The sequence below is a fragment of the Sminthopsis crassicaudata genome, chromosome 3 (assembly GCF_048593235.1).
Source record: "Sminthopsis crassicaudata isolate SCR6 chromosome 3, ASM4859323v1, whole genome shotgun sequence".
Classification (NCBI taxonomy): Eukaryota; Metazoa; Chordata; class Mammalia; order Dasyuromorphia; family Dasyuridae; genus Sminthopsis; species Sminthopsis crassicaudata.
The window spans coordinates 395512121-395536476 of NC_133619.1; the positions used below are offsets into that span (position 1 = coordinate 395512121).

The window sequence follows — 24356 nt, forward strand, 5'->3', positions numbered from 1 at the left end:
CCTATGTTAGAATGAAAATCGAGGACAGGAAAGTTGTGAGAGATATTGCCGAGGTGAAGTTTTTGTATCTATTGTGCCCAGCACATGGTACTTAATAAATATTTGTTGATTAATAGATCAATTAATTATATGGTATAACTGATTAGACATGAAAGATGAGACAGAGAATAGTCTGATTAATCCTTAAATTATATACTTGATTGAAAGATTTGGTATATGTTGTCACAGATAGAAACTGTGAAATCAAAAGGAAAAAGCAATTAATTATAATGGAAAAAATAATGAGCTTAGTTTTGAATGGCTTGAATATGAGTTAGAAATAGGATATCCATATCCAAATTGAAGTTTCCTAAAGATATTTGGAAGTAGAGAGATTAGAACTAGAGCCACATCTAGATATAGAATAGAAGAATACTTCAACTATTAAGACTTGAGAACAGAATGAAGAACCAGGAAAGAAGATAGAATAGCAGTTACTAAGGGAGGAAAAGAATCAGAAGAACATAATGTTGATCAAAGGAAATAGAGTATCCATTTAGTAGGAAGGCAATCAACAATTTTCAAAACTTCAGAGAGATGAAAAAAGGCCATTGGATTTATCGATCAGGGAGTCAATGATAGATGACCTCTGATTGAACAATTTCATTAAAGGATGAGGTCACAAATCCAATGAATAGTGTTGAATTGTAAAATTTAGGTACCGATGATAGACAACTTTTCCAAGAAGTTTAGTTGTAAAGACGCAAAGAAAGATCAGGACAGACCTTGGTGGGATAGAAGTAGAAGGGCCAAGAGAAAGCTTTTTTTTTTTTTTTTTTTTTTCTTCCCCAGATTGGGAAGAACTGAGCATATTTAAAGACAGATGGGCAAGAAGAGATTAAAGATGTTTGAGAGGAATAAGGATCACTGCTGGAGCAACATTCTAAATCAGTCAAGAGAGAATATGAAAAATAGAGAACATTATGAAAATGCAAAATGGACAACTTTGATTACATTAAATTAAGTTTTTGCACAAACAAAACCAACACAAACAAGATTAAAAGGAAAGTACAAAGCTGGGGGAAAAATTTTATAGCCAGTATTTCTGTTAAAAGCCTCATTTCTAAAATATTCAAAGAACTTTGTCAAATTTATAAGAATACAAGTCATTCCCCAATTGATAAATGGTCAAAGGATATGAACAGACAATTTTCAGATGATGAAATTAAAGCCATTTTTGGTCATATGAAAAAATCTTCCTAATTACTATTGTTTAAAGAACCAGTTCTGAGGTGCCATCTCACACTTTTCAAATTTGCTGAAATGACAAGAAAAGATGATGAATTTTGGAGAAGATATGGGAAAACTGGGATACTAATGCATTGTTGGTGGAATTGTGAAATGATCCCACCATTGTGAAGAGCAATCTGGAACAGTGCCCAAAAGGCTATAAAATTGCATGCCCTTTGACCCAGCAGTGCCACTACTGGGTTTATATCCCAAGAAAATCATAAAGGAGGGAAAAAGACCCACATGTGCAAAAATATTTGTAGCAGCTCGTTTTGTGGTAGCAAAGAGTTAGAAAATGAATAGATGCCCATCAATTGGTTGTGGTATATGAAAGTAATGGATTATTATTGTTCTATAAAAATGATGGTGAAAGAGCTGATATTAGAAAGGGCTAGCAAGATTTACACAAACTGATGCTGAGCAAAATAAGCAGAATCAGGAATACATTGAATGCAGTAACAGCAACATTATGCCATGATCAACTATGGTTCTTCTCAGAGTTCAGTGATCCAAGGCAATCACGATAAACTTTGGATAGAAAATTTCATCTGCATCCAGAAAAAAATTAAATGTACATCAATACATGCTATGTTCACTTCTTTTTTTTTTCCTTTCTTTCCCTCTTGGTTTTTCCCTGTTGTTCTGATTTTTCTCTCCTGATATGATTCATAAAGAAATGTGTATTTTTAAAAAATTAATATAATGTATAACCAGAAAAAAATAAAACAATAAAAAAGAGAGAGAAAAAACATGATCAAGGGTAAATATTAGCTTTTAGGAAAGAAGAAAGATACAGCTCCTTTTCCAGAAGCAAAGAGGACAAAGAGTTGATGGTGATGCCAAATAGATAGTAAAACATAAGGGACCTTAGAGGTCACCTTGTCTAACTTTTCATTTTGCAGATGAGGAAACAAGCCCAAAGAGGTTAAGTGACTTCCTTAAGGTTACATGGAAAAACTGTTCTTTCAAGCTGTTAGCCTTTTGAAAAGTTATAAAAGATGGAGGAGGTGAATAAAGGACTTCCTGTAGTAGAGCCTTTTTTTCTCTGTGAAGAAGGAAGCCAGTAGTATATGCTCAAGAGAGAGAGCTGTGGATGAGAGAAGTTAAAAATTTTTTTCAACAATTGCACTGGTCCATAAATTAACAAAGTACAGTAGAAAGGTTGGTTGTCAAGTAACAGTAAGGTCCCAGTTTGTTGTGGGTAAGTGAATTTTTTCCCAAGGATGAACCAATCTGAACAGAAGTATGCAAGGATGAAAATGTTTCTCTACAAAGTATTATAATTTCTTTTGACACAATAAGTATTTACTTACCCACAAACAACTTAACTATACACTGCCCCATTTTCTCTAAAAGACAATTTATCAGTTATTAACGAAAGAAAAAGTTAAGTAGAATTCTAGGAAGATGATAGAGTAAGAGATAACTAGGGCTCAGCTTTTCCCTTACTACCTCAAATCATAAAAGTGTCAGAAAATATAACAAAAACAGCAATTTCAGAAAGAAGAAAGATGCAAAAAGGTTCTATAGAATAATTCTTTGTGAGAAAAAAAACCTAATTATTAGCACTAGTAAGCCTAATAGGAGTGCTTAATAGTGCTAATAATTAGTGAATGCTCTTATATAATCCATTGTAACTCTGGCTCAGATTGATCCTTCCCCCCTACCTTAGACTTTTATGATATCTATAATTTCATACGTCACTTTTTAGAGTGACATGTTGCAGCCCCATGATATCCCAAATATATAATAATGCTTATGTAGGTTTTGATTTTTTATATGGAAATATTTTCTGAGCAAGAGGGAAATAACTTGGTCACTGTTTTAAAAAAAAAATAAAAAATTTGGAACCTTTGTAGAGAAAAGCTCAAGCTGTATAGTTTCCCTGAACCAGTACCCTGATTGAGCCTTTTCTGTTTCCCTCTATTAATTGGGACTTCATGAACCCAACCAGTCCTGGAACACAGGGAAGGGACAGAAGAAAGTTGATTGTTGACAGGACAGAGGAACCCAAGGAATGGAGCTAGTAAAAATTAGATAGCAGGCCAAGTTGTAGTGAAACTTCAGCTTTCAGCATCTCCTTTCATCAATGTCCCTACTAGCCTAGTGGAGGACAAAAAAGCAAAAGTTTGGAAAGGAGCACTGGGCCTCATAAAAGGAAAGAGAATTATGATAAGTAAGATCTATGATGCAGAAAACACAGAATAGAAAATCAGTAGAGTGACTAATAAAGACATATAAAATTGGTCAGAAAAAAGAAAATGAAGGGAAAAAATGTATTACAAATGAACACAGTGAGTATATACTTTTCAACAAAAGAAATTGAATTTTAAAAACACTCAAGGAAGATGAGATCACAGCAAATTATTGAGACCCAAGAAATTAGTTGCTGGAACATCTCCAAGAACTTTTACAATATTTGAAAGAATAATACTTTTAAAGGATTAATTAAATAAATTAAAGATATAGGCCAAATTAGAATTTTTAAGGAAGAAATCAATGTCTTACAAGAAAAATAAGTTACATAAAGCAAAGATTAAAATAATTGATTCATAAAGAGACTAGAATTAGACCTATAAAAGGAAAATTAGACAAAATCAAAAAATAAGATTGGATGAATATATGAGAACTCTATAAAACAAGAATATTGAACAAGATAGGATTGGATAATACAGAATAAGGAATGCAAGTTTTCTAGAAAAGCCAATTAAAAAGCAGTCCTGAAAACCAGTTTTCAGAAGATGCCTAGAATAATCGAAAGCAGATGAAAAGGTACAGAGGTTGCTTAGGATAGAACAGAAATTCCAAGTTCAACTCAGCAAGAAGCAAAATTGGTAAATTTAAGAATTACAAGATTAAACAACAAATATTGCAAAGTAGTCCCTGGGGGAGAAATCTTTAATATTCCAAACTAAATCAATAAATAGTATGGTTTTGTTTACAATAAACCAAAGGAAAAGTGTGAATCTGGTATTGAAAAAGAAGATTAATTTGTCCCTTCTCCTAAATAACACAAATTCTGTAAAATTCATAACTTAAAAAATTGGATATTCAGCAAAAAGGAACTTTTGCATCATACTTTCAAAAGCATTCAGAGGGTAGAGCACTATATTCAACATGCAAAACTTTCAATAAGAAAGGGTAATTAGCAATAAAAAATCAAGACAATGTGATTAAAACAAAAGCTAGGAAATTATATTGCCTAGTTAAAAAATTTATGAATAAGTATCAAGAAATGTGCAAATTACATGCAAACAAGGCATTGAATAAATATCAACAAAAAGTTGGAAATAATAACTCAGTCTCAAAAAAAAAAAAATTCAGCAAACCATAAGTGAACTATACTGATGGAAAAAATCTTGGTTCAGCTGAATTAAAAAAAAAAAATTTCAATTACATATAAAATTTTTTAAACTTTTTTTTTTTTCATATTTTGAGTTCTAAATTCTCCCCTTTACTTCCCCGTTTTTGAGAAGGCAATCAATTTGGCACAGATTATACAGGACAAGCATAACATACTTCCCTATTAGTCTTGTGAAGGAAAAAACAAAACAAAGCAATCAAATCACAGAGATTGTCCCCAAAAGGAAGACTTTTAAAAGTTTGCTTTGAACCCTTATCAGCTCTTTCTTGTGAGATGTAGATAGTGTTGTTCATCATGAATCTTTTGGAATTGTCTTAAATCATTATATTGCTAAGCTTAGCTAAGTCATTCACAGTTGATTATTATATAGTATTGCTGTTATTGTACACAATGTTCTCCTGGTTTCTCACTTCATTTTGCATGAGTTCATATAAATTTTCTCAGGTTTTCCTGAAAATATCTTTCTGATATTTTATTTTATTATATTTTAAATATAAAAATATATTTATTATAGCACAAAAATATTCCATTGTAATCACATACCACAATTTGTTCAGCTGTTCCCCAATTGATGATCATCAGTTTCCAATTCTTTGCTACCACAAAAGGAGCTGCTATAAATATTTTTTAAGATAATAGGTTCTTCTACTTAAAAAAAAAAAAAAAAACTCTTTGGATATAGACCTAGTAATGCTATTTATTGCTAGATCAAAGGGTATGTGTACTTCTACAGCCCTTTGGGTATAGTTTTAAATTGTTCTCTAGATTGGTTGGATAAATTTACAGCTCCACCAGCAGCAATACTCAGTTTTCCAGTTTTCCCACATCCTCTTTAGCATTTATCATTTTCCTTTTCTGTTATGTTAAGCCAATTGGATCAGATGAATTTCAAAGAAAATATTTGATGTTTAAAGAGGAATTAATGCTTATGCACAGAAGTTATCCTTACAACTAAAGAAGATACTCTATTAATCAATCATTTACTAAAAGTCTAATATATGTCAGGCACTGCTCAGTCCTGGGAATACAAAATAAAACATGAAACAGTTCTGCTTCCTTAAAAGTTAACATTTTTTTGAAGGAGACAGTATTATATGTAGAAATTATAACCAGATAAAATATAATTTAGAAGTATAAATAGTAGGATCTAGGAACAGATTTGTCATGTGGGGTGAGGGGAAAAAAGTGTTTTATCAAAGTTTTTTATCAAAGTTATAAATTTTGCATATTCTCAAATAGATAATGTTTTTGACAGAAATAGGAACATTCAGAAGAAACTTAATAACTTCTCTTCCTGTTGAGTATTCTATTATCCTCTCAGTCAAAACCTAAAGATCTTTGACTTTTCACTGTCTTTTAAACCTTCCCCATCATATCCAATTCTGTGCAAGGCCTGTTGATTTTACCTTCAAAATGTCTCTTGCATATAGCCTCTTCTTTCCTCTGACTCTGTCACCATGTCAGTGCAGGCCTGCATCACTTAAAGCAGGGATTCTCAAACTACAGCCTGCCTGCCAGATGTGACCCCCTGAGGACGTTTATGCGACCCACCTGGTTATGACAAATGGGCTGAGGGGCAGAGACATAGTGTGAGCTTTTGTTTTTACTAGAGTCCAGCCCTCCAACAGTCTGAGGGACAGTGAACTGGCCCCCTATTTAAAAAGTTTGAGGACCACTGACTTAAAGTATTGTAGTAGTCTTCATAAAAGTTGGTGTGCCTACTTCGTCTCTCTCTACTTTAATCTATTCTCTACTCGGCTATCAAAGTGATATTGCTAAAGCTTAGGTTTGATTATGTCTCGCACAAATATACATATACAGTCAATTCCAGGATCTTCAAATTTATCTTCAAAACTCCTCATAACTTTATTACTCCACCTTAGTACTCTTCTCATGCCTTATACCAATGGATAAATTGAGAGATTAGGGCTGGACAGGTAGATCTGAGAGTCTTCTAATCATATCACTAAGTGCTGGAACTCTGTCTTCCCAGAAATCAGCCAGAGTCAGGATAATCAAAAGTCTTTATTCTTGGTCAGGGGATTAGATCTAGTAATCTCCACACCACCCTCTTCTCTCCACCTCCTCGGGAGCCAGTGCCCCCATTTCCTCCTCCTACTCTTCCCCACACACGTCACTTCCCCCTCTTTGTCCCACCCATCAAGTCAGCACAGGACAGCTGGGGAGGGTCAACCTTCAAACAAGTTAATAGAGAACCGTCCAATTGGCAATTAGTCTCATGTGCTCCATTATCCAAGTGCATTTGCTCAGTTCTAGCCCTTTACAACTAAGTAAAATAGTAAATAGGAAAAGTAGAGCCCAGGACAGAGATTTGGGGGAATCCTGTAGTTAGCAGGCATGATGTAAGGTCTGATTAATGTGAGACAGAGAAGGTGTCAGACCACATAAGAGGAGAACCAAGAAAGAGTAGTATCACAAAAACCTAGAGAGAAGAAAATACCAAGGAGAAAGAGGTAGTCAGTAGTGTCAGAAGCTGCAAGGATGAAAATTGAGAAAATGCCATCATATTTAGCAATTAAGGAATCATTAGTAATTTTGAAGAGAGGAGTTTTGAAAGATGTCAGAAGCTAGATTACAAAGAGTTAAGATGAAAGAGGATTAGGTAGGTAGCTTTCTCAAAGAATTTAGCCATATAACGGAAGAAAATATAGGATGACCTCTAATGGGGATCTATTCCTACCAGTGTGTTAAATTTTTATATGTGTATGTATAAAACTTTTTTTTGCAAAACGTGTGACTCATATGCTGTTTAAAAAAAAAAAACTCCAAAAAGAATAAGCGTTAACAAAGAAGACACAAAATTATATGTGTTGTTTAACAATTTGATGGTTATTCTAAAATCCCAGTTTATGGGTAAGGGAACTAATTAAGATCATTAATGATAAAATAGGATGCAAAATAAGCTCACAGAAATCATTAGCATTTCACTGTAGCACTAACAAAAACAGAAAAGTAATGATAAAAGAAATTGCTTTCCCAGTAATTTTATAAATGGATCAAATATCTAGGAGTTAGCCTACCAAGATATTTCCAAAATGTATGTAAGTAAAACTATAAAATACTAGTTATAAAACAAAGGAAAACTAAAAATGAAGATATATTCATGTACTTGATTGGGCTGGGCCAACATAATAAAAATTGTATTGTTGCCTAAATTAATTTACATCTTTAATGTTTTGCTTCTCAAATTACTGGGGACTTAACTTTACAAAACAAAAACAAAATAAAATTCAGTGGGAGGATCTAAAGGTCTATAATCTTTAGAATAAAAATGAAAAAAAAAAAAAAAAAAAAAAAAAAAAAAGGGAAGTGAGGGTGGGACCAGATCTCAGAATATACTAGAAAGCATCATTAGACTATTTGATAGTGTTTGAAAAAAAAAATAAATGAAAAAGCTGATCAGTGGAACAGATTAGATAAGCAAAACCCAGAAACAGGAGCCAGTGTTTGATATCAGAATTTTGTAGATGAAATGAGCTTCCTTAGGGAACCTTCTAACTTTTGAGGCAACCAAATCAATTTTTGGATAATTGTTAGGTGCAAAGGTCTGGTCTAGCTCCTCTTGTCAGGATAAGCAAAAGTCCTTGCCCCACGTTGGGCGCCAATTGTAGCGAGCTGTCGTCTCTAGAAGCTGCCGGATCACTCTCTGGGAAGAGATCTGCTGTGTCTTCTACTCAAATCTCTCCGACAGATTCTTCTTCCTGTAACGAACTGTTGTCTCCAGGCAGTTGCTGTTAACTCTTGTCCTTAGAAGTGACTTCCCTTCCTGCAGAGAGCCCCGTCAGGCCTGATGTAATGCAGAGAGTCTTCTTTCTTGAATTCTGGCTCTGAATCTCCTCCAGCTCTTATCCTTCTCCAGGCCGATCTGCCCTCTGCGCCCAGTGCTGTCTCTTTTTATCCTCCCAGAGAATGGGCGTGGGATAATGCAAGGGCTTCTGGGAAGAACCACCCCAGCCAATGAGCTTGCCCCCTCTATCAAGTCAACCTGAGTTCTCACCTTGTAATTGTCCAGAAAACCTGAATTCTCACCTTGTCACCATCCAGACAACCTCAGTTCTCACCTAGTAATCCCAACAGTTAGGAAATTTTTCCTGCATAAAGCATAAAATTTCTCTTTTTTCATCATCTACCTTTTGCTTTTATTTATGTCTATTCTCTTTCTGACTGATAGCTGTTTCTTTTCCAGATTAAGTATTCCCATTTCTTTCAGCAAATTCTTAAGTTTTGCTTCCCAGGAGAAAATTGATGGTTTAGATGTAAGAAATATCCTTAAATTTTGATGGGTTATAACTAGAGGCAAATATCTGCTCTGAGAATAGATAATATATGGGAATAATTTATTTATGGCATCCTGCCACCTTTATCTTAAAGAAAACACTAAATAGAGAAAAAAAGTAGTACCATATATTCATCCTATCTCATGGTTCTTGTATTTGCCAATTCTGCAGCAGCTGCTGGAGTGTAATAAGTGCCGAAACAGCTATCACCCTGAGTGCCTGGGACCAAACTACCCAACCAAACCCACCAAGAAAAAGAAAGTTTGGGTAAGTTTATTGTACTATTCCAAAAAGAGCTATCACTGTTGAATCTTTGGAACTTCCATTGCTGCTAATTCAAGTAATAGCTGAATGACTACTTCTTAGAGTTATTTGGGAAGAAAGGGGTGATGAGAGAGATATGGTGGGAAATGTGATATAAAACACAAGATATTGACACAAATTTGTTTTCAATTATCTTTTTTCCAGATTTGTACCAAGTGTGTTCGATGCAAGAGCTGTGGATCTACAACTCCAGGCAAAGGGTGGGATGCACAGTGGTCTCATGATTTTTCACTGTGCCATGATTGTGCCAAACTCTTTGCTAAAGGTATAAGAAGAATTCACAATGTTTGTGTTTTATTAATTGTGTTTAAGTATTGTTTACAAGGTATCTTTAGTGATGATATGAGTATCATTTTAGCAGAATTTTTAAAATGTCCAAGGCATAGTTAGATGTTGTTAAGGCTATATATCATTTTGAAGCATTTCCTAAATCTTTGGTCTTTTCCTTGCATTTGAGTAGTAACATAGTTGTACTAAGTGTTTTATTTAAAGTGTTGAAGCAAAAATACTTTTTTTTTTTTTTTTTTTTTAACAAATCAGATCAGAATGCAAACAGGTGAAGAATAAAAATAGCTAAGGGCAGATTCTCCTATAACCTACCTCCTTCCTTCCTTTTTTTTTGGGGGGGGGAGTGGAGGAAGCAGAAGGACTGCACATTTTCTTTAGGATTGTTGAGGTATACTTCCTCTTTTTCTCCAAACTTAAATTTAATTTAATTTTCTCTCTTTTTTAAGCCACCTCATTAAACTATTCTGTAAATTTGTAAATAGTTTTAATGGAGACAAAATATTAGTGGTATAAATGTAATGGTTCTGGAAATTTACCTTATTTATTGGAGCTTTCCAGAAATGCTTGACATAAAAACATTGGTAGTTGAGCGATTCTATAAGAATATAGCGACTTAAATTCAGCCTTTGTTTTTGGCTTCCCAAATAAACTTTATTTTATTTTGAGACTTTATTTTAAAGTATTGTTTTGCTTTTAGGAAACTTCTGCCCACTTTGTGACAAATGTTACGATGATGATGACTATGAGAGCAAGATGATGCAGTGTGGGAAATGTGATCGATGGGTTCACTCCAAGTGTGAAAACCTTTCAGGTACAGATGTGGGACCTCCTGGGATACCTATGAATAGTTTACCTAAACTTCTATCTTCCAAGCATTGCCAATCCTAACTCAGTTTCATTCATCTTGTCACATAATTTTTTTTTTTTTTTTGAACAAAGTATATGATAGGTAATTTTCCCAACATTAACCCTTGCCAAACCTTTTGTTCCAAGTTTTCTCCTCCTTCCCTTCACCCCCTCCCCTATCTGGCAGGTAGTCCAATACATGTTAAATATGTTGAAATACATGTTAAATCCAATATATGTATATATAAATATATTTATACAGTTATCTTACTGCACAAGAAAAATAATCAAGAAGGAAGAAAAAGAAAAACTGAGAAAGAAAACAAAATGCAAGCAAATAACAAACAACAGAGAGTGAGAATGCTATGTTGTGTTCCATACTCTGTTTCTATGGTTCTTTCTCTGGGTGTAGATGTCTCTCTTCATCACTGCACAAGTAGAACTGGTTTGAATCATCTCAATGTTGGAGAGAGCCACTTCCATCAGAATTGATTGTCATATAGTCTTGTTGTTGCTGTGTATAATGATCTGGTTCTGCTCATTTCACTCAGCATCAGTTCATGTAGGTTCTCTCCAAGCTTCTCTGAAATCATTCTGCTGGTCATTTCTTACAGAACAATAGTATTCCATAATATTCATATACCAAAATTTATTAAGCCATTCTCCAGTTGATGGGCATCCATTCAGTTTTCCAATTTCTTGTGACTACAAAAAGGGCTGCCACAAACAGTTTTGCACATGTGGGTCCCTTTCCTTCCTTTAAGATTTCTTTGGGATATAATCCCAGTAGTAATATGGCTGGTATGCACAGTTTGATAATTTTTTTAGAGCATAGTTCCAAACTGCTCTCCAGAATGATTGGATTTGTTCAAAGTTCCACCAACAATGTATAAGTGTCCCGGTTTTCCCACATCCCCTCCAACATTTGTTATCTTTTCCTGCCATTTTAGCCAATCTGACAGGTGTGTAGTGGTATCTCATAGTTCTTAATTTGCATTTCTCTGATCAATAGTGATTTGGAGCACCTTTTCATGTGACTATATATAGTTTTAATTTCTTCATCTGAAAATTGTTCCTATCCTTTGACTATTTATCAGTTGAAAAATTTGCCACATAATATTTTAAAGCTCAAGTTGTTACCTTTTATAGATTAGGTAATGTTCCAACAATTAAATTCTGTGTTTGTGCCATTTAGTAATTAATAATTTAGTAAGTCACATAGAAATCAACTCCTTTGGATATTCAGAAGTACCAAGAATATTGCCCTCATCTCCTGCTTTAATAGAAAGATAGAATGGGAAGTTTGGAGCAGAAAGCTATGTGGGATATTACAGATTAATCTTTTCTTCCCCTCATCTTATGAACAGCCTTCATTAGATTCTTTTGTTCCTAGATGAAATGTATGAAATCCTCTCTAATCTGCCTGAGAGCGTGGCCTATACCTGTGTGAATTGTACAGTGCGGCATCCTGCTGAGTGGAGATTGGCTTTAGAAAAAGAGCTCCAAATTTCTCTGAAGCAGGTTTTGACAGCACTGTTAAATTCTCGAACCACCAGCCACTTACTCCGTTACAGACAGGTAAGTCTAAAATTCCTCATACTCAATTCAGCTCTGCATCATTATTTATAAGTCTATTACTACTGTTAGATTTTGTTTTGAGGACAGAAAGAACTATGAGACAGAGTCCCTATTTTTCAGAGATAAATTGTTTAAAAAATATACTAGGGCATTTAGCTAGGAGGTTTTTGGACATATTTCTGCTTCTGTACAAGAAAGAAAATTTAATGAATTTGCAGTAAGACTTGGAAGTAAAACATTAAAATTTTCAGAATCACTAAAACTTTGTATTTTGTTAAATAACAGACAAATTTTAGAGGCACTTAAGGAAACATGAGTTATATTAATGAAGAAATTACACATTACTCACATAGCTCTTATTATATTGCTGTATTGCCCTATGATGATCTTTTAGTGGTGCTTCATTTTTCAGAAGAAATTTTGCTAATCAGTTTTGAGCATGGAATATAACTCTTCAGGCTGGATTTGGGAAAGCTCAAAATCAAACTTGGAGGGTGGGAAGAGTGGCATGAAGTTCTCCAGTTAAGTAAATATTAATGAGCACCTTGTGTGCATAGAACACTGGTATAGAAATTGGGGAAAACAAAAAGTTTAAATAAAATAGCCTTTCAATTATCCATAAGTATTTATTAAGTGCTTACTATCATTTAAGAGAGAATTGCTATCAAGGAGTTTACATTCTAATGGGGGAGATGACATGAAAAGTGCTATGTAAGATAGAGTTATTAAAATGGTAACTATATAGGGAATGAAATTAGGAAAAGATTTATAGTAGGTGGTATTTAAGCTGAATCTTAAAAGAAAATAACAAACCCAAAACAACAACAACAAAAACCCTAGCAATTCTAAGAGGTGGAGATAAAGAGATTATAGCATGGGGGACAACCAGTATAAGGGTATGGATATGAAAATATTATGTATAAGAAACCATAAACAGTACAGTTTAACCATAATGAAATTCCTTGCCGAAAAGTAATGTGTCAAACTGCAAAGATTGGAAGGGGCCAGATTTCAAAGAGCTTGGATACCAAATAGAGTTTATATTTGGTTCTACAGGTAAGAAGGAACCATGAAGTTTAAACAGAGGGTTGACATGGTCAGACCTCCATTATCAAAAAACCACTAGCAATTGTGTAGTGTTTGGATTACTAACTTCCTCCTTATTTTGTGCATCATGATGTGAATACATTCTTCAACAATATTTATTAAGCATCCTTTTTGTACCTGACACCAAGCTAGTTACTAGAAATAGACAGACAAAAGTAAAGCATTTCTTTCCTCAAGAAAGTTCCATTCTGATGGGGAAGCAACATGTTCATAGAAAAAGTAAGTACATAGTAATTACTGGAAGGGACAGCACTGGGGGAATCCGGATAGGCCTTGTGTAGGAAGTGACATTTGAGAGGAGCTTTGAAGGAAGCAAGGGAGTGGGAGGCAAAGGTGAGAAAGCAGTACCTTCTAAGCATTGGAATTATTCTTTGTGAAGATAGAAAGAAAGGAGTTGGAATATATACGTATATTTGTCTGTATATTTGTCCATGTGGAGCCACATGGAGTAGAATACATATTGTGTTATGTATGAGTGACAATAAGCAGGCCAGTTTGACTCTACTGTAGAATTCATGTGGGAGAGTTAAGTTCCAATAAACTTGGAAGGATGGAGCCAATTTATGAAGTTCTTTAAATGATAAGCACAGTTGTTTATATTTTAAATGCCAGAGAAACCACAAACCTTTGTTTCCAATTCTAACAGGAGAATACTAAATGATCAATGACTGATTGAAAGTAATATTTTATCTGTACGTCTTTTCTGGATAAAGGCTGCCAAGCCCCCTGACCTAAATCCAGAGACTGAGGAAAGTATACCTTCCCGAAGCTCCCCAGAAGGACCTGATCCCCCAATCCTGACTGAGGTTAGCAAGCAAGAAGAACAGCAGCCTTTGGACCTGGAAGGTGTAAAGAGGAAAATGGACCAAGGAGGTTATACCTCTGTGGTATGTGTCTAGAGCACAGTGATAAAAGTTCAAATGATGATTTTCTTTTCTTTTTAAATGTACCATTTTGTCTTGAAATATATACTTAAAAACTTTGGGACAATTCAATTTTGTGTTTGAGAAAGAGAATAGAATAAGATAGAATTGTTTGTTTTCCATCTGATTTTTCTGGAACCAAATTCATATTCAAAAGAATACTCAGGTCTCCTAAAAAGTATTTATGGGGAGAAAAAAATTTAGTGTAAAACCTAATTAATTTATCCCTTTGGGACGAGATCTAAATAATGTGCCTATCTTTTAAGATCCTCTTTTACAAATATTATGTATTTCCAATGCAGTTGGAATTCAGTGATGATATTGTGAAGATTATTCAAGCAGCCATCAATTCAGATGGGGGGCAGCCAGAGGTTAAAAAAGCTAATAGCATGGTCAAGTCCTTCTTCATTCGGGTGAGTTTTTAATTTAATTTAATTTTTAAAAACTTGTTTCTGTGTAATTATTTTCCATAAAAAGAATGAATTTGTTCTCCTGATTTCTTGTTACATCACTATAAGGATTCATTTTTATATCAGCCCATATATATTTAAACATTCTTTGTTTTTTCTTGGGGTTGGGGTTGAACTTCTGGTTAGGTTGTCAAATTGATGGATCTTTCTTTAGGACTATAAAGTTTTCTAATTGTTGAAATTCCTGTTTGTTTTATTCAGCAAATGGAACGTGTTTTCCCTTGGTTCAGTGTCAAAAAGTCCAGGTTTTGGGAACCAAATAAAGTTACAAGCAAGTAAGTATCTTTAGCATCCATCAGCAATAACTTTCTTAAATTTGTCAGTTTGCTGAACTAAAATCCTTTCAAAAATGATTGTTGAGACTTTGGAATTAGACTCTTTTGGTCTAAGCATTTTTTTATATAGTATCTACTACATCCAAGCACTTTTTATAAATATTATCTCATTTGATCTGATCCTTACACCAAACCTGTAAAGTATGTGCTGTTAGCTCCATTTTACAGTTGAGGGAAAAGTGAGACAGACAGAGATTAAGTGCTTTGCCCATATTCGTAAGAGTCTAGTAAAGTCCATGGCAGGATTTGAACTCAAGTTTTATGTCTGGTGCATCACTTGCTGCTCCTATTCTTATATTACAGAGGAGGTTCAAAGCTCTCATTGAGGGGCAGCTAGATGGCTCAGTGTACCAGCCCTGGAGTCAGGAGAACCTGAGTTAAAATCTAGCCTCAGATACTTAACACTCCCTAGGCAAAGTCACTCAACCCCAATTGCCTCAAAAAGAGGTGGAGAAGTGATTTTAAAAAATAAACAAATCAAAAAACAACCAGATCTCTCATAGAAAATTTCCTAAATCATTGAAATAATAGTTCTAATCCTAGCTCCCACAAAACAACCCTGTAATAAGAGTTCTACTAACTTTTAGCATTTTGTTCAATGTCTTTTTTCATTTCCCATGTCCAGTTTTATATCCAGAATAGGATTGCCATTTGATTTCGTATTATACGGAAAGGTTTTATATTAATGAGACAAGAAAATTGTTTAAAGAGAAATATTCAATAATGAAATTGTAAATATCTTTGATTTTTATATTTTATGTACTTGTAGTCCATCATAGCCATTGGGGGGAGATAAATTATGGCATTTTACAAAGGTCTGTGAAAAATTATATTTGAGTCTTAATTATTTTGCCATATATTAGGCCACAGAAAGTACTTAATAAATCCTTGTTAAATGCAATTGAATTGTGTTTTCAGCAGTGGAATGTTACCAAATGCAGTGCTACCACCTTCACTTGACCATAATTATGCTCAGTGGCAAGAGAGAGAAGAGAACAACCACACTGAGCAACCTCCTTTAATGAAGAAAATCATTCCAGCTCCTAAACACAAAGGCCCTGGAGAACCAGACTCACCTATTCCTCTCCATCCTCCTACACCACCAATCTTAAGTAAGAAGTCAGAAATTATCTTGTTTCCTCATTACATATATGTAAGATGCAGGCCTAAGTATAAGAAGCTAGCTTTTTGAGACTAAATTTGATATGTTTAAAAATCTGAGAATTCTTAAGCAATTGTTAATAATAGTAGCTTCATTATCTTCTCATTTAGAGAATATCTATGGAGTTGTCACAAGTCTTTCAGGATTATAAAATATGGCAAAGGCCAAACTAACAGACCATTTTCTTAAGCTGAAATTAAAGCAAAAAAATTCTTTGTTCTTGAAAGTTATGTTATGTTTTCTGCCTTGCCAAACATAACTTGCATATCTTTATTTGGGGGCACAAGATACTGACAGGAGCCGGGAGGACAGTCCTGAGCTGAACCCACCCCCAGGCATAGAAGATAATCGACAGTGTGCATTATGTTTAACATATGGTGATGATAATGCTAATGTAAGTACTTTGCATCTTCATATTCTATTTAGCAGGCACCAAGACAGAATGTCTTTGCCTTTTGTAAGTTATTTTGATCATGGAGATTTCTGTATATGTTATGTGGATTTAACTTAAAAGTAAAGTCATTTTCCCATGGAACTTTTCTGGCAGCTTGTTCATATTAAATGCTAAAGAGATTGGTCTTGATTTTACCTTCTTGGTATCTAATAACTGCTATTGGAAGGTACACTGAATAGATTTTGTGAAAGTTGATAAAATACAAATGATATGTAAAATTGTTTATGACTAACACAGGTTTGTATGACTGGCCAATGTAATATGGTCCAGATTGGTGTATTAGCCTGCTTTCAATTCTGTAAACCTATTATTAAGAGTGAAATTATCATCACTTGAATATGATCACTTTTCTAAATAATAAGCATAGCCATTTTAGTTGTTTGGATTCTAGATTTTGGCCTTGATGTAAAAGTATTTTAAAAGCATTGCTCTTTAATATTACGTTGTGATTTTATTTGAGTTTCTAAGCTAAAAGGCTTACTGATTTCCTGAAGTTATTGTAAAAGTTAAAAGTCACTTCTAAGCTTTGCTGAATTGGGTTGTCATAAAAATTTACATTCCCTCAGGATGCTGGCCGCTTACTCTACATTGGTCAAAATGAGTGGACTCATGTGAACTGTGCTTTGTGGTCAGCAGAGGTGTTTGAAGATGATGATGGGTCTCTAAAGAATGTACATATGGCTGTGATCAGGGGCAAGCAATTGGTGAGTCTTTGGGAGTGAAGTTTTGTAGAATAGTTCTTCATGGTTTTCTAATGTTCTGTTTTCTTTGAGTATTTAAATTCGCTGCTTCACTAATAGCTTTACATGTTCAGTCAATAACATATGTTGAGCCCCTTTGGGGTTCTGTTTTGATCTCTGGGGCAGAGAGATGAAAAAAGGAAAAGGCACTTTTTTGCATGCCAATCACTAAGTAATATATTAACATAAATGAAAATTAATATAGTGCAGACATCATAGTAAATGCAATGAGATTGTGAAGTAATGCAGAAAACATTACCAACTCAGTGTAACCAGACAAATTTTCATAGAAGAACTGACTTCTTAGCTATAGTTTGGAAGAAGGAAAGGAAGAAACTGATCATTGTCTCCCAAAAAGAGAGAGAGAAATGGCATGTATAAAAGAAAGAGCAAATACATTTGGTGCAGTAGGGTGATATTAAGCAAAACAAAGTATAACTTGCCTAGATAATAATCTCTGTAAAGTCAATTAAATGTATGGCTTTGAAAATATCTAATTTTTATAAATTAGATAATTAGCCATTTTATGTTGCTTGTCAGAGAATTGCTAAGTAATTCAAACAGTATGATCTTTGCAGGCAATCTGGACTCATAGACCCTTTTTGGATTTAATGGTCTTCTATCTACTGGAGGATGTCCTAAGCATTGATCTAGGAGGTCTCCCTTTTTAACTCACTGCCCTAGAAGGAAGCCCAGGTTCTAAATCAAATGGTGATATTTAAATCTAATAGGTTGTGGGGCCTTGTGCAAAAATTGGGAAAAGATATAGTATGTTTATGATAAATTTGATACCTATGTGTAACCACAGACAAGCAATAAATTTCCTGAGTGGTGGGGAGGTTCAAGATGGGGTAACTTTGCTAAGGGAAAGGCACAAAAGCTCTAAAGATCTGAATAGAGCTTTTGTTCCTCTTGGATTTTCAGAGATGTGAGTACTGCCAAAAGCCAGGGGCCACTGTAGGTTGTTGCCTCACATCCTGCACTAGCAACTATCACTTCATGTGTTCCCGAGCCAAGAATTGTGTCTTTCTGGATGATAAAAAAGTTTATTGCCAACGACATCGAGATTTGATCAAAGGAGAGGTAAGGGGTGTTGAATTGCTTTTTTAATTCGGTGGGGGGGTGGGGAGGAGTGCTGGCTAAGAGCTGGCAGGATGAGAAACTTCATTTTGTTCTCCTGAAGAATCAGTTTCTGTGATCATTTTTATTACCTTAGCTTCTCTTCTCATTAGAAATATTGTAATTACTGAGAAAGAGAACTGGTATTAAATTAGCCTTGCTTTTTGAGTCTAGAATAAACTATATGGTGAATGTATCCAATGTGATTAAACTATTGTTTTAACAGCTCCTCTGCATTGTTATTTAAGGTGGTTCCTGAGAATGGATTTGAAGTCCTTAGAAGAGTATTTGTAGACTTTGAAGGCATCAGCTTGAGGAGGAAGTTTCTCAGTGGCCTAGAACCAGAAAATATCCACATGATGATTGGTAAGACCTGAATATTGGTAATATAGAGATACCGTATTTATGGGAGTCTTCCTGTCTTCGGGATTGATATAAAAAAATCTTCTTCACATTTTCTTTTTTTATCATTTCTCCTTTGTTTGATTAGGCTCAATGACAATTGACTGTTTAGGAATTCTAAATGATCTCTCTGACTGTGAAGATAAGCTTTTCCCTATTGGATATCAGTAAGTAAAATCTATGAAATAGAACTAAACTTTGTTATTTGAAAGAGTCAGAATCTCCTTATATGAGGTTTCAAGAAATCTTACGATTTCCTAGAGCCTTGCTCATGCTTAAAATATTTTTTAAAAATTTCTCTTCCAGGTGTTCCAGGGTATATTGGAGCACTACAGATGCTCGAAAACGCTGTGTGTATACGTGCAAGATAGTGGAATGCCGTCCTCCAATTGTAGAGCCAGATATCAACAGTACTGTTGAACATGATGAGAATAGGACTATTGCTCATAGTCCTACCTCTCTTACAGGTGAGTCTCTTATCAAGCCGGAATTTAAGTTGATATTTGGAAGAAGTGTTTTGGGAAGAGAATGAGAAGTTGAATGTATATGATATCTTGTTTGTTTCTAATCTAATATTGTCACTGCTTGCTTTTAGTCATCAATTTAATAGTTTAACTAGAATCTACCTTTCAAATAATTTTTTTTCCTATGACAGAAATTCCATCAAGAGAGATTCGCAATACAGCTGAAATTATAAGTCCTCCATCCCCAGATCGACCTCTTCATTCACATACCTCCAGCTCCTGTTTCTATCATGTCATCTCAAAAGTCCCCAGACTCCGAATGCCGAGCTATTCTCCAACACAGAGATCTCCTGGTTGTCGTCCATTGCCTTCTGCTGGTAAAGGGTTTTATTTAGTTAAACGATCTGTTTGACTTATGAATAAGAATCTCCAATTTGGTTTAATTTGGTTTGTTGTTTTTTTTTTTTTCAGTCAGTGCTATTGTAATTAATTTTTCTACTTTTAAAAAATTTTACTAAGTTATGTATAGATATTTGAGAAGAGTGAATATTGTAGTTTTTTTTTTTTTTTTCCCTATTGTAGACTTTATTTTCTCTCTCTTATTTAGGGAGTCCTACCCCAACTACCCATGAGATAGTTACAGTGGGAGACCCTTTACTCTCTTCTGGGCTTCGAAGCATTGGATCCAGACGTCATAGCACTTCTTCTTTATCACCCCAGCGGTCCAAATTCCGGATAATGTCCCCAATGAGAGCTGGGAATGCTTATTCCCGTCACAGTGTCTCCTCTATCTCTGGCATTGGTGCCCATACTGATCATGATTCAAATGTAAAAACTATTGACCACTTCCTAGGGTCATTGAATTCAAGCACCCCAAATATTTTGGGCCAAAATACTCCAGCTTCTTCAAGTTCTCAAAGGACATTGGTTACAGTTGGAACTAAAACAGGTCATGTAGATGGACCTCCATCTTCAGAAATGAAACATATTAGTGCTACAGACTTGTCAACTAAAAGCTCCTCCTTGAAAGGAGACAAGAGCAAAATGTTGAGTTCCAAGAGCTCAGAGGGATCAACACATGTACTGGCTTATCCTGGGCATCTTAAATCAGCCACCCAGGTTCATAATACATCTGGAGAGGTAAATGTTAGTAAAGTGGGCGCTTTTGTTGAACCTTCTTCAGTATCATTTTCTTCCAAAGAGGTCCTTTCCTTCCCTCCACTCCATCTGAGGGGACAAAAAAAGGAGAGAGACCAACATTCTAACTCTACTCAGCCAGAAAACCTTTCTCCAGGCGAAGACATAGAAACTAAAGTATTGAAGCCACCTGGGGTAAACAGATCATCTATTGCAAATGAACAAGTGATGTCTGGTTTTAGAGACAGAAGACAGAAAGGAAAGAAATCTGGTAAAGAAACTTTCAAAGAGAAACATTCCATTAAGTCTTTTCTGGATCCTGTTCCAGTAATGGCTGGTGAAGAAGGAAACTTAAAGCCAGAATTTGTCAACCAGGTTTTGACATCTGAGCATATAAACCAACGATCTTGTAATAATATTTCTTCTGAGAAGAGTGGGGATAAGGTCCTTCCTATTTCAGGAGGTTCCAAAGCTCCATCTGTGCAGTTGGAAGGACCAGCCAAGGAATCACAAACACCTCGGAAACGTACAGTCAAAGTAACCTTGACCCCACTGAAAATGGAAAATGAGAGTCCATCTAAAAACACATTGAAAGAAGTTCCTGTTTCTCCATCCCAAGGAATAGAATCAGCAACTTTGGCAGAATCATCTTCAACTTCAGAAAACCCAGGGGATGGCTCTGTGGCACAATCCAGCCCCAATGATACTGCATCCCAAGAATCTCAGAGTAACACCTATCCAAATCTTGCTGTCCAGGATAGAAACTTATTGCTACAAGATGGCACCAAGACTCAGGAAGATAGTTCCTACAAAAGGAGATATCCTCGCCGCAGTGCCCGAGCCCGCTCTAATATGTTTTTTGGGCTTACTCCTCTCTATGGAGTAAGATCCTATGGGGAGGAAGATATTCCATTCTTTAGTAGTTCTTCAGGAAAGAAACGAGGAAAGAGGTCAGCTGAAGGACAGGTGGATGGGGCTGATGACTTAAGCACTTCAGATGAAGATGATTTATACTACTACAATTTCACCAGGACAGTGATTTCTTCAAGTGGGGAAGAACGATTAGGATCCCATAATTTATTTAGGGAGGAAGAGCAGTGTGACCTCCCAAAGATTTCACAGCTAGATGGTGTAGATGATGGGACAGAGAGTGATGCTAGTGTCACAACTACAACAAGGAAAGTCAATCAACTTTCCAAAAGAAATGCAAAAGAAAATGGGACAGAGAACTCCTTAAAACTTGATCGAGCTGAAGATTCTGGGGAAAAGGAACATGTCATCAAGAGTTCAGCTGGTCACAAAACTAATGAACCAAAAATAGACAACTGCCATCCTGTAAGCAGAGTGAAAACACAAGGACAAGATTCCCTGGAGGCCCAGCTCAGCTCACTGGAGTCTGGTCGTAGAGTCCATACAAGTACCCCTTCAGATAAAAATCTGCTAGATACTTATAATACAGAACTTCTGAAATCTGATTCTGACAACAATAATAGTGATGATTGTGGAAACATCTTACCCTCAGATATTATGGACTTTGTGTTAAAGAATACTCCCTCCATGCAAGCATTAGGAGAGAGTCCAGAGTCATCTTCATCTGAACTCTTGACTCTTGGGGAAGGGTTGGGTCTTGACAGCAACCGTGGAAAAGATATGGGTCTCTTTGAAGTGTTTTCTCAACAGTTACCAACAGCAGAACCTGTGGACAGTAGTGTGTCTTCCTCTATATCAGCAGAGGAGCAGTTTGAGTTGCCTTTGGAACTCCCATCAGATCTCTCCGTCCTAACTACCCGGAGCCCCACTGTGCCCAGCCAGAACCCAAACAGAATGGCAGTAATCTCAGACACAGGAGAGAAGAGAGTGACAATCACAGAAAAATCTGTGGCTTCAAATGAAAGTGACTCAGCATTGTTGAGCCCAGGAGTGGATCCAACCCCAGAAGGTCACATGACCCCAGATCATTTCATCCAAGGACATATGGATGCAGACCATATTGCTAGTCCTCCCTGTGGTTCAGTAGAACAAGGACATGGCAACAACCAGGACTTAACTAGAAACAGCAGCACTCCTAGTCTTCAGGTTCCTGTTTCTCCTACTGTTCCACTTCAGAATCAAAAATATGTTCCCAGTTCTACAGACAGCCCTGGTCCATCTCAGATCTCAAATGCAGCTGTCCAGACCACTCCACCTCACATGAAACCAACTACTGAGAAACTTCTTGTCGTCAACCAGAATATGCAACCACTATATGTTCTTCAGACCCTTCCAAATGGAGTGACTCAAAAAATACAACTAACCCCTTCAGTTAGTTCTGCCCCCAGTGTGATGGAATCTAACACTTCAGTGCTTGGGCCCATGGGCAGTGGTCTCGCTTTAGCTACTGGACTGAATCCAAGTTTGCCAGCATCTCAGTCTCTGTTCCCCCCTTCTAGCAAAGGATTGCTCCCCATGACTCATCACCAGCACTTACATTCCTTTCCTGCAGCTACTCAAAGTAGTTTCCCACCTAACATTAATAATCCTACTTCAAGCCTGTTAATTGGCGTCCAACCTCCTCCAGATCCCCAACTTTTGGTTTCAGAAACTAATCAGAGGACAGACCTTAATACCACTGCAACCACTCCACCTCCTGGACTAAAGAAAAGGCCCATATCTCGCCTACACTCGCGAAAGAATAAAAAACTTGCTCCTTCAAGCACTTCATCATCTATTGCCCCCTCTGATATGGTCTCTAACATGACTCTGATTAATTTTACACCCTCTCAGCTTTCAAATCACCCAAGTCTATTGGATTTGGGATCACTTGGAAATACCACCTCCCACCGAACAGTCCCCAACATCATCAAAAGGTCTAAGTCTGGAATTATGTACTTTGAACAGGCACCCTTGTTGTCACAGAGCGTAGGAGGAGCTGCTGCTTCGGCAGTTGGGACATCGACAATAGGTCCAGATTCCAGCCACCTCACGGCAGGACCTGTTTCAGGTTTGGCATCAGGTTCCTCTGTCCTTAATGTTGTTTCCATGCAGGCTACAACAGCCCCTGCCACTGGTGGATCAGTTCCAGGACATGTTTTGGGGCAGGGCTCAGTCACATTAACCAGCCCAAGATTGCTTGGTGCCCCAGACATTGGCTCAATAAGCAATCTCTTAATCAAAGCCAGCCAACAGAGCCTGGGGCTTCAGGAACAGCCTATGACATTGCCACCAGGATCAGGAATGTTTCCCCAGCTGGCAACATCACAAACCCCCTCCACTGCTGCAATGACAGCTGCATCCAGTATTTGTGTGCTTCCTTCCACCCAGACTGTGGGCATGACAGTTGCCCCTTCATCTAATGAACCAGAAGGATCCTATCAGCTTCAGCACATGACCCAACTCCTTGCCAGCAAAACTGGGATTCTCCCCTCCCAGTTAGATGTTGCTTCAACTTCAGGAAGCCAATTGTCAAGTTTTCCCCAGCTGGTTGATGTTCCCAGCAACACAGGAATAGAGCAGAACAAGGCTTCATCCTCAGTAATGCATGCTAGCTCAGCCTCTCCTGGGGGTTCCCCATCTTCTGGTCAACAGTCAGCAAGCAGCTCAGTGCTAGGACCCACCAAGTCCAGGTCAAAAGTCAAACGGATTCAGCTGCCTTTGGACAAGGGGAGTGGTAAGAAGCACAAGGTTTCCCACATGCGGACCAGTTCCTCTGAAGCACACATTCCAGATCCAGAAACCAACCTTCCGTCCCTGACCTCAGTGACAGGGTAAGAAAAGACATTGTTGCTTATATAGAGTCATCAGAACAGGGACAGATTTAAAACTTTTCCCACTGTTTTCTCTTTTCCTGTTGTTATTTTCCCTCATAAATTACTTGGGGTTGTTTTGTTTTAGACGTTGTTTGACTACAACAGTTGACAATTGCAAAAGCAAATTCAGTCCCAACAGTGGGTGTGTAAAGGCTCTTGAATAGATTCATCTGTTTAGTCATTGGTTTGGGTTTAAAGCACTTAATGATTGTTTTATGTTTTCTTTGTCTGAAGAACAGTTATGTCTATTTGGAGAGTCATCTTGAGGACAAAGTCGTTTATTACATATGA

The 24356-nt window shown here is 36.3% G+C and overlaps 1 protein-coding gene across 1 annotated transcript in view; it reads left to right on the top strand.

Moving 5' to 3' along the window:
- KMT2A (lysine methyltransferase 2A) overlaps window positions 1–24356 on the top strand; it is an 88770-nt gene that overhangs the window by 50030 nt on the left and 14384 nt on the right. Inside the window, exons 13-28 of the mRNA XM_074302187.1 lie at window positions 9103–9198; window positions 9400–9520; window positions 10241–10354; window positions 11783–11967; window positions 13788–13961; window positions 14300–14410; window positions 14669–14742; window positions 15721–15914; window positions 16252–16358; window positions 16985–17122; window positions 18083–18241; window positions 18526–18643; window positions 18768–18846; window positions 18986–19146; window positions 19335–19520; window positions 19751–24023. Of these exons, the coding sequence (XP_074158288.1) occupies window positions 9103–9198; window positions 9400–9520; window positions 10241–10354; window positions 11783–11967; window positions 13788–13961; window positions 14300–14410; window positions 14669–14742; window positions 15721–15914; window positions 16252–16358; window positions 16985–17122; window positions 18083–18241; window positions 18526–18643; window positions 18768–18846; window positions 18986–19146; window positions 19335–19520; window positions 19751–24023 (6290 nt within the window). The remainder of the gene's footprint in view (window positions 1–9102; window positions 9199–9399; window positions 9521–10240; window positions 10355–11782; window positions 11968–13787; window positions 13962–14299; window positions 14411–14668; window positions 14743–15720; window positions 15915–16251; window positions 16359–16984; window positions 17123–18082; window positions 18242–18525; window positions 18644–18767; window positions 18847–18985; window positions 19147–19334; window positions 19521–19750; window positions 24024–24356) is intronic.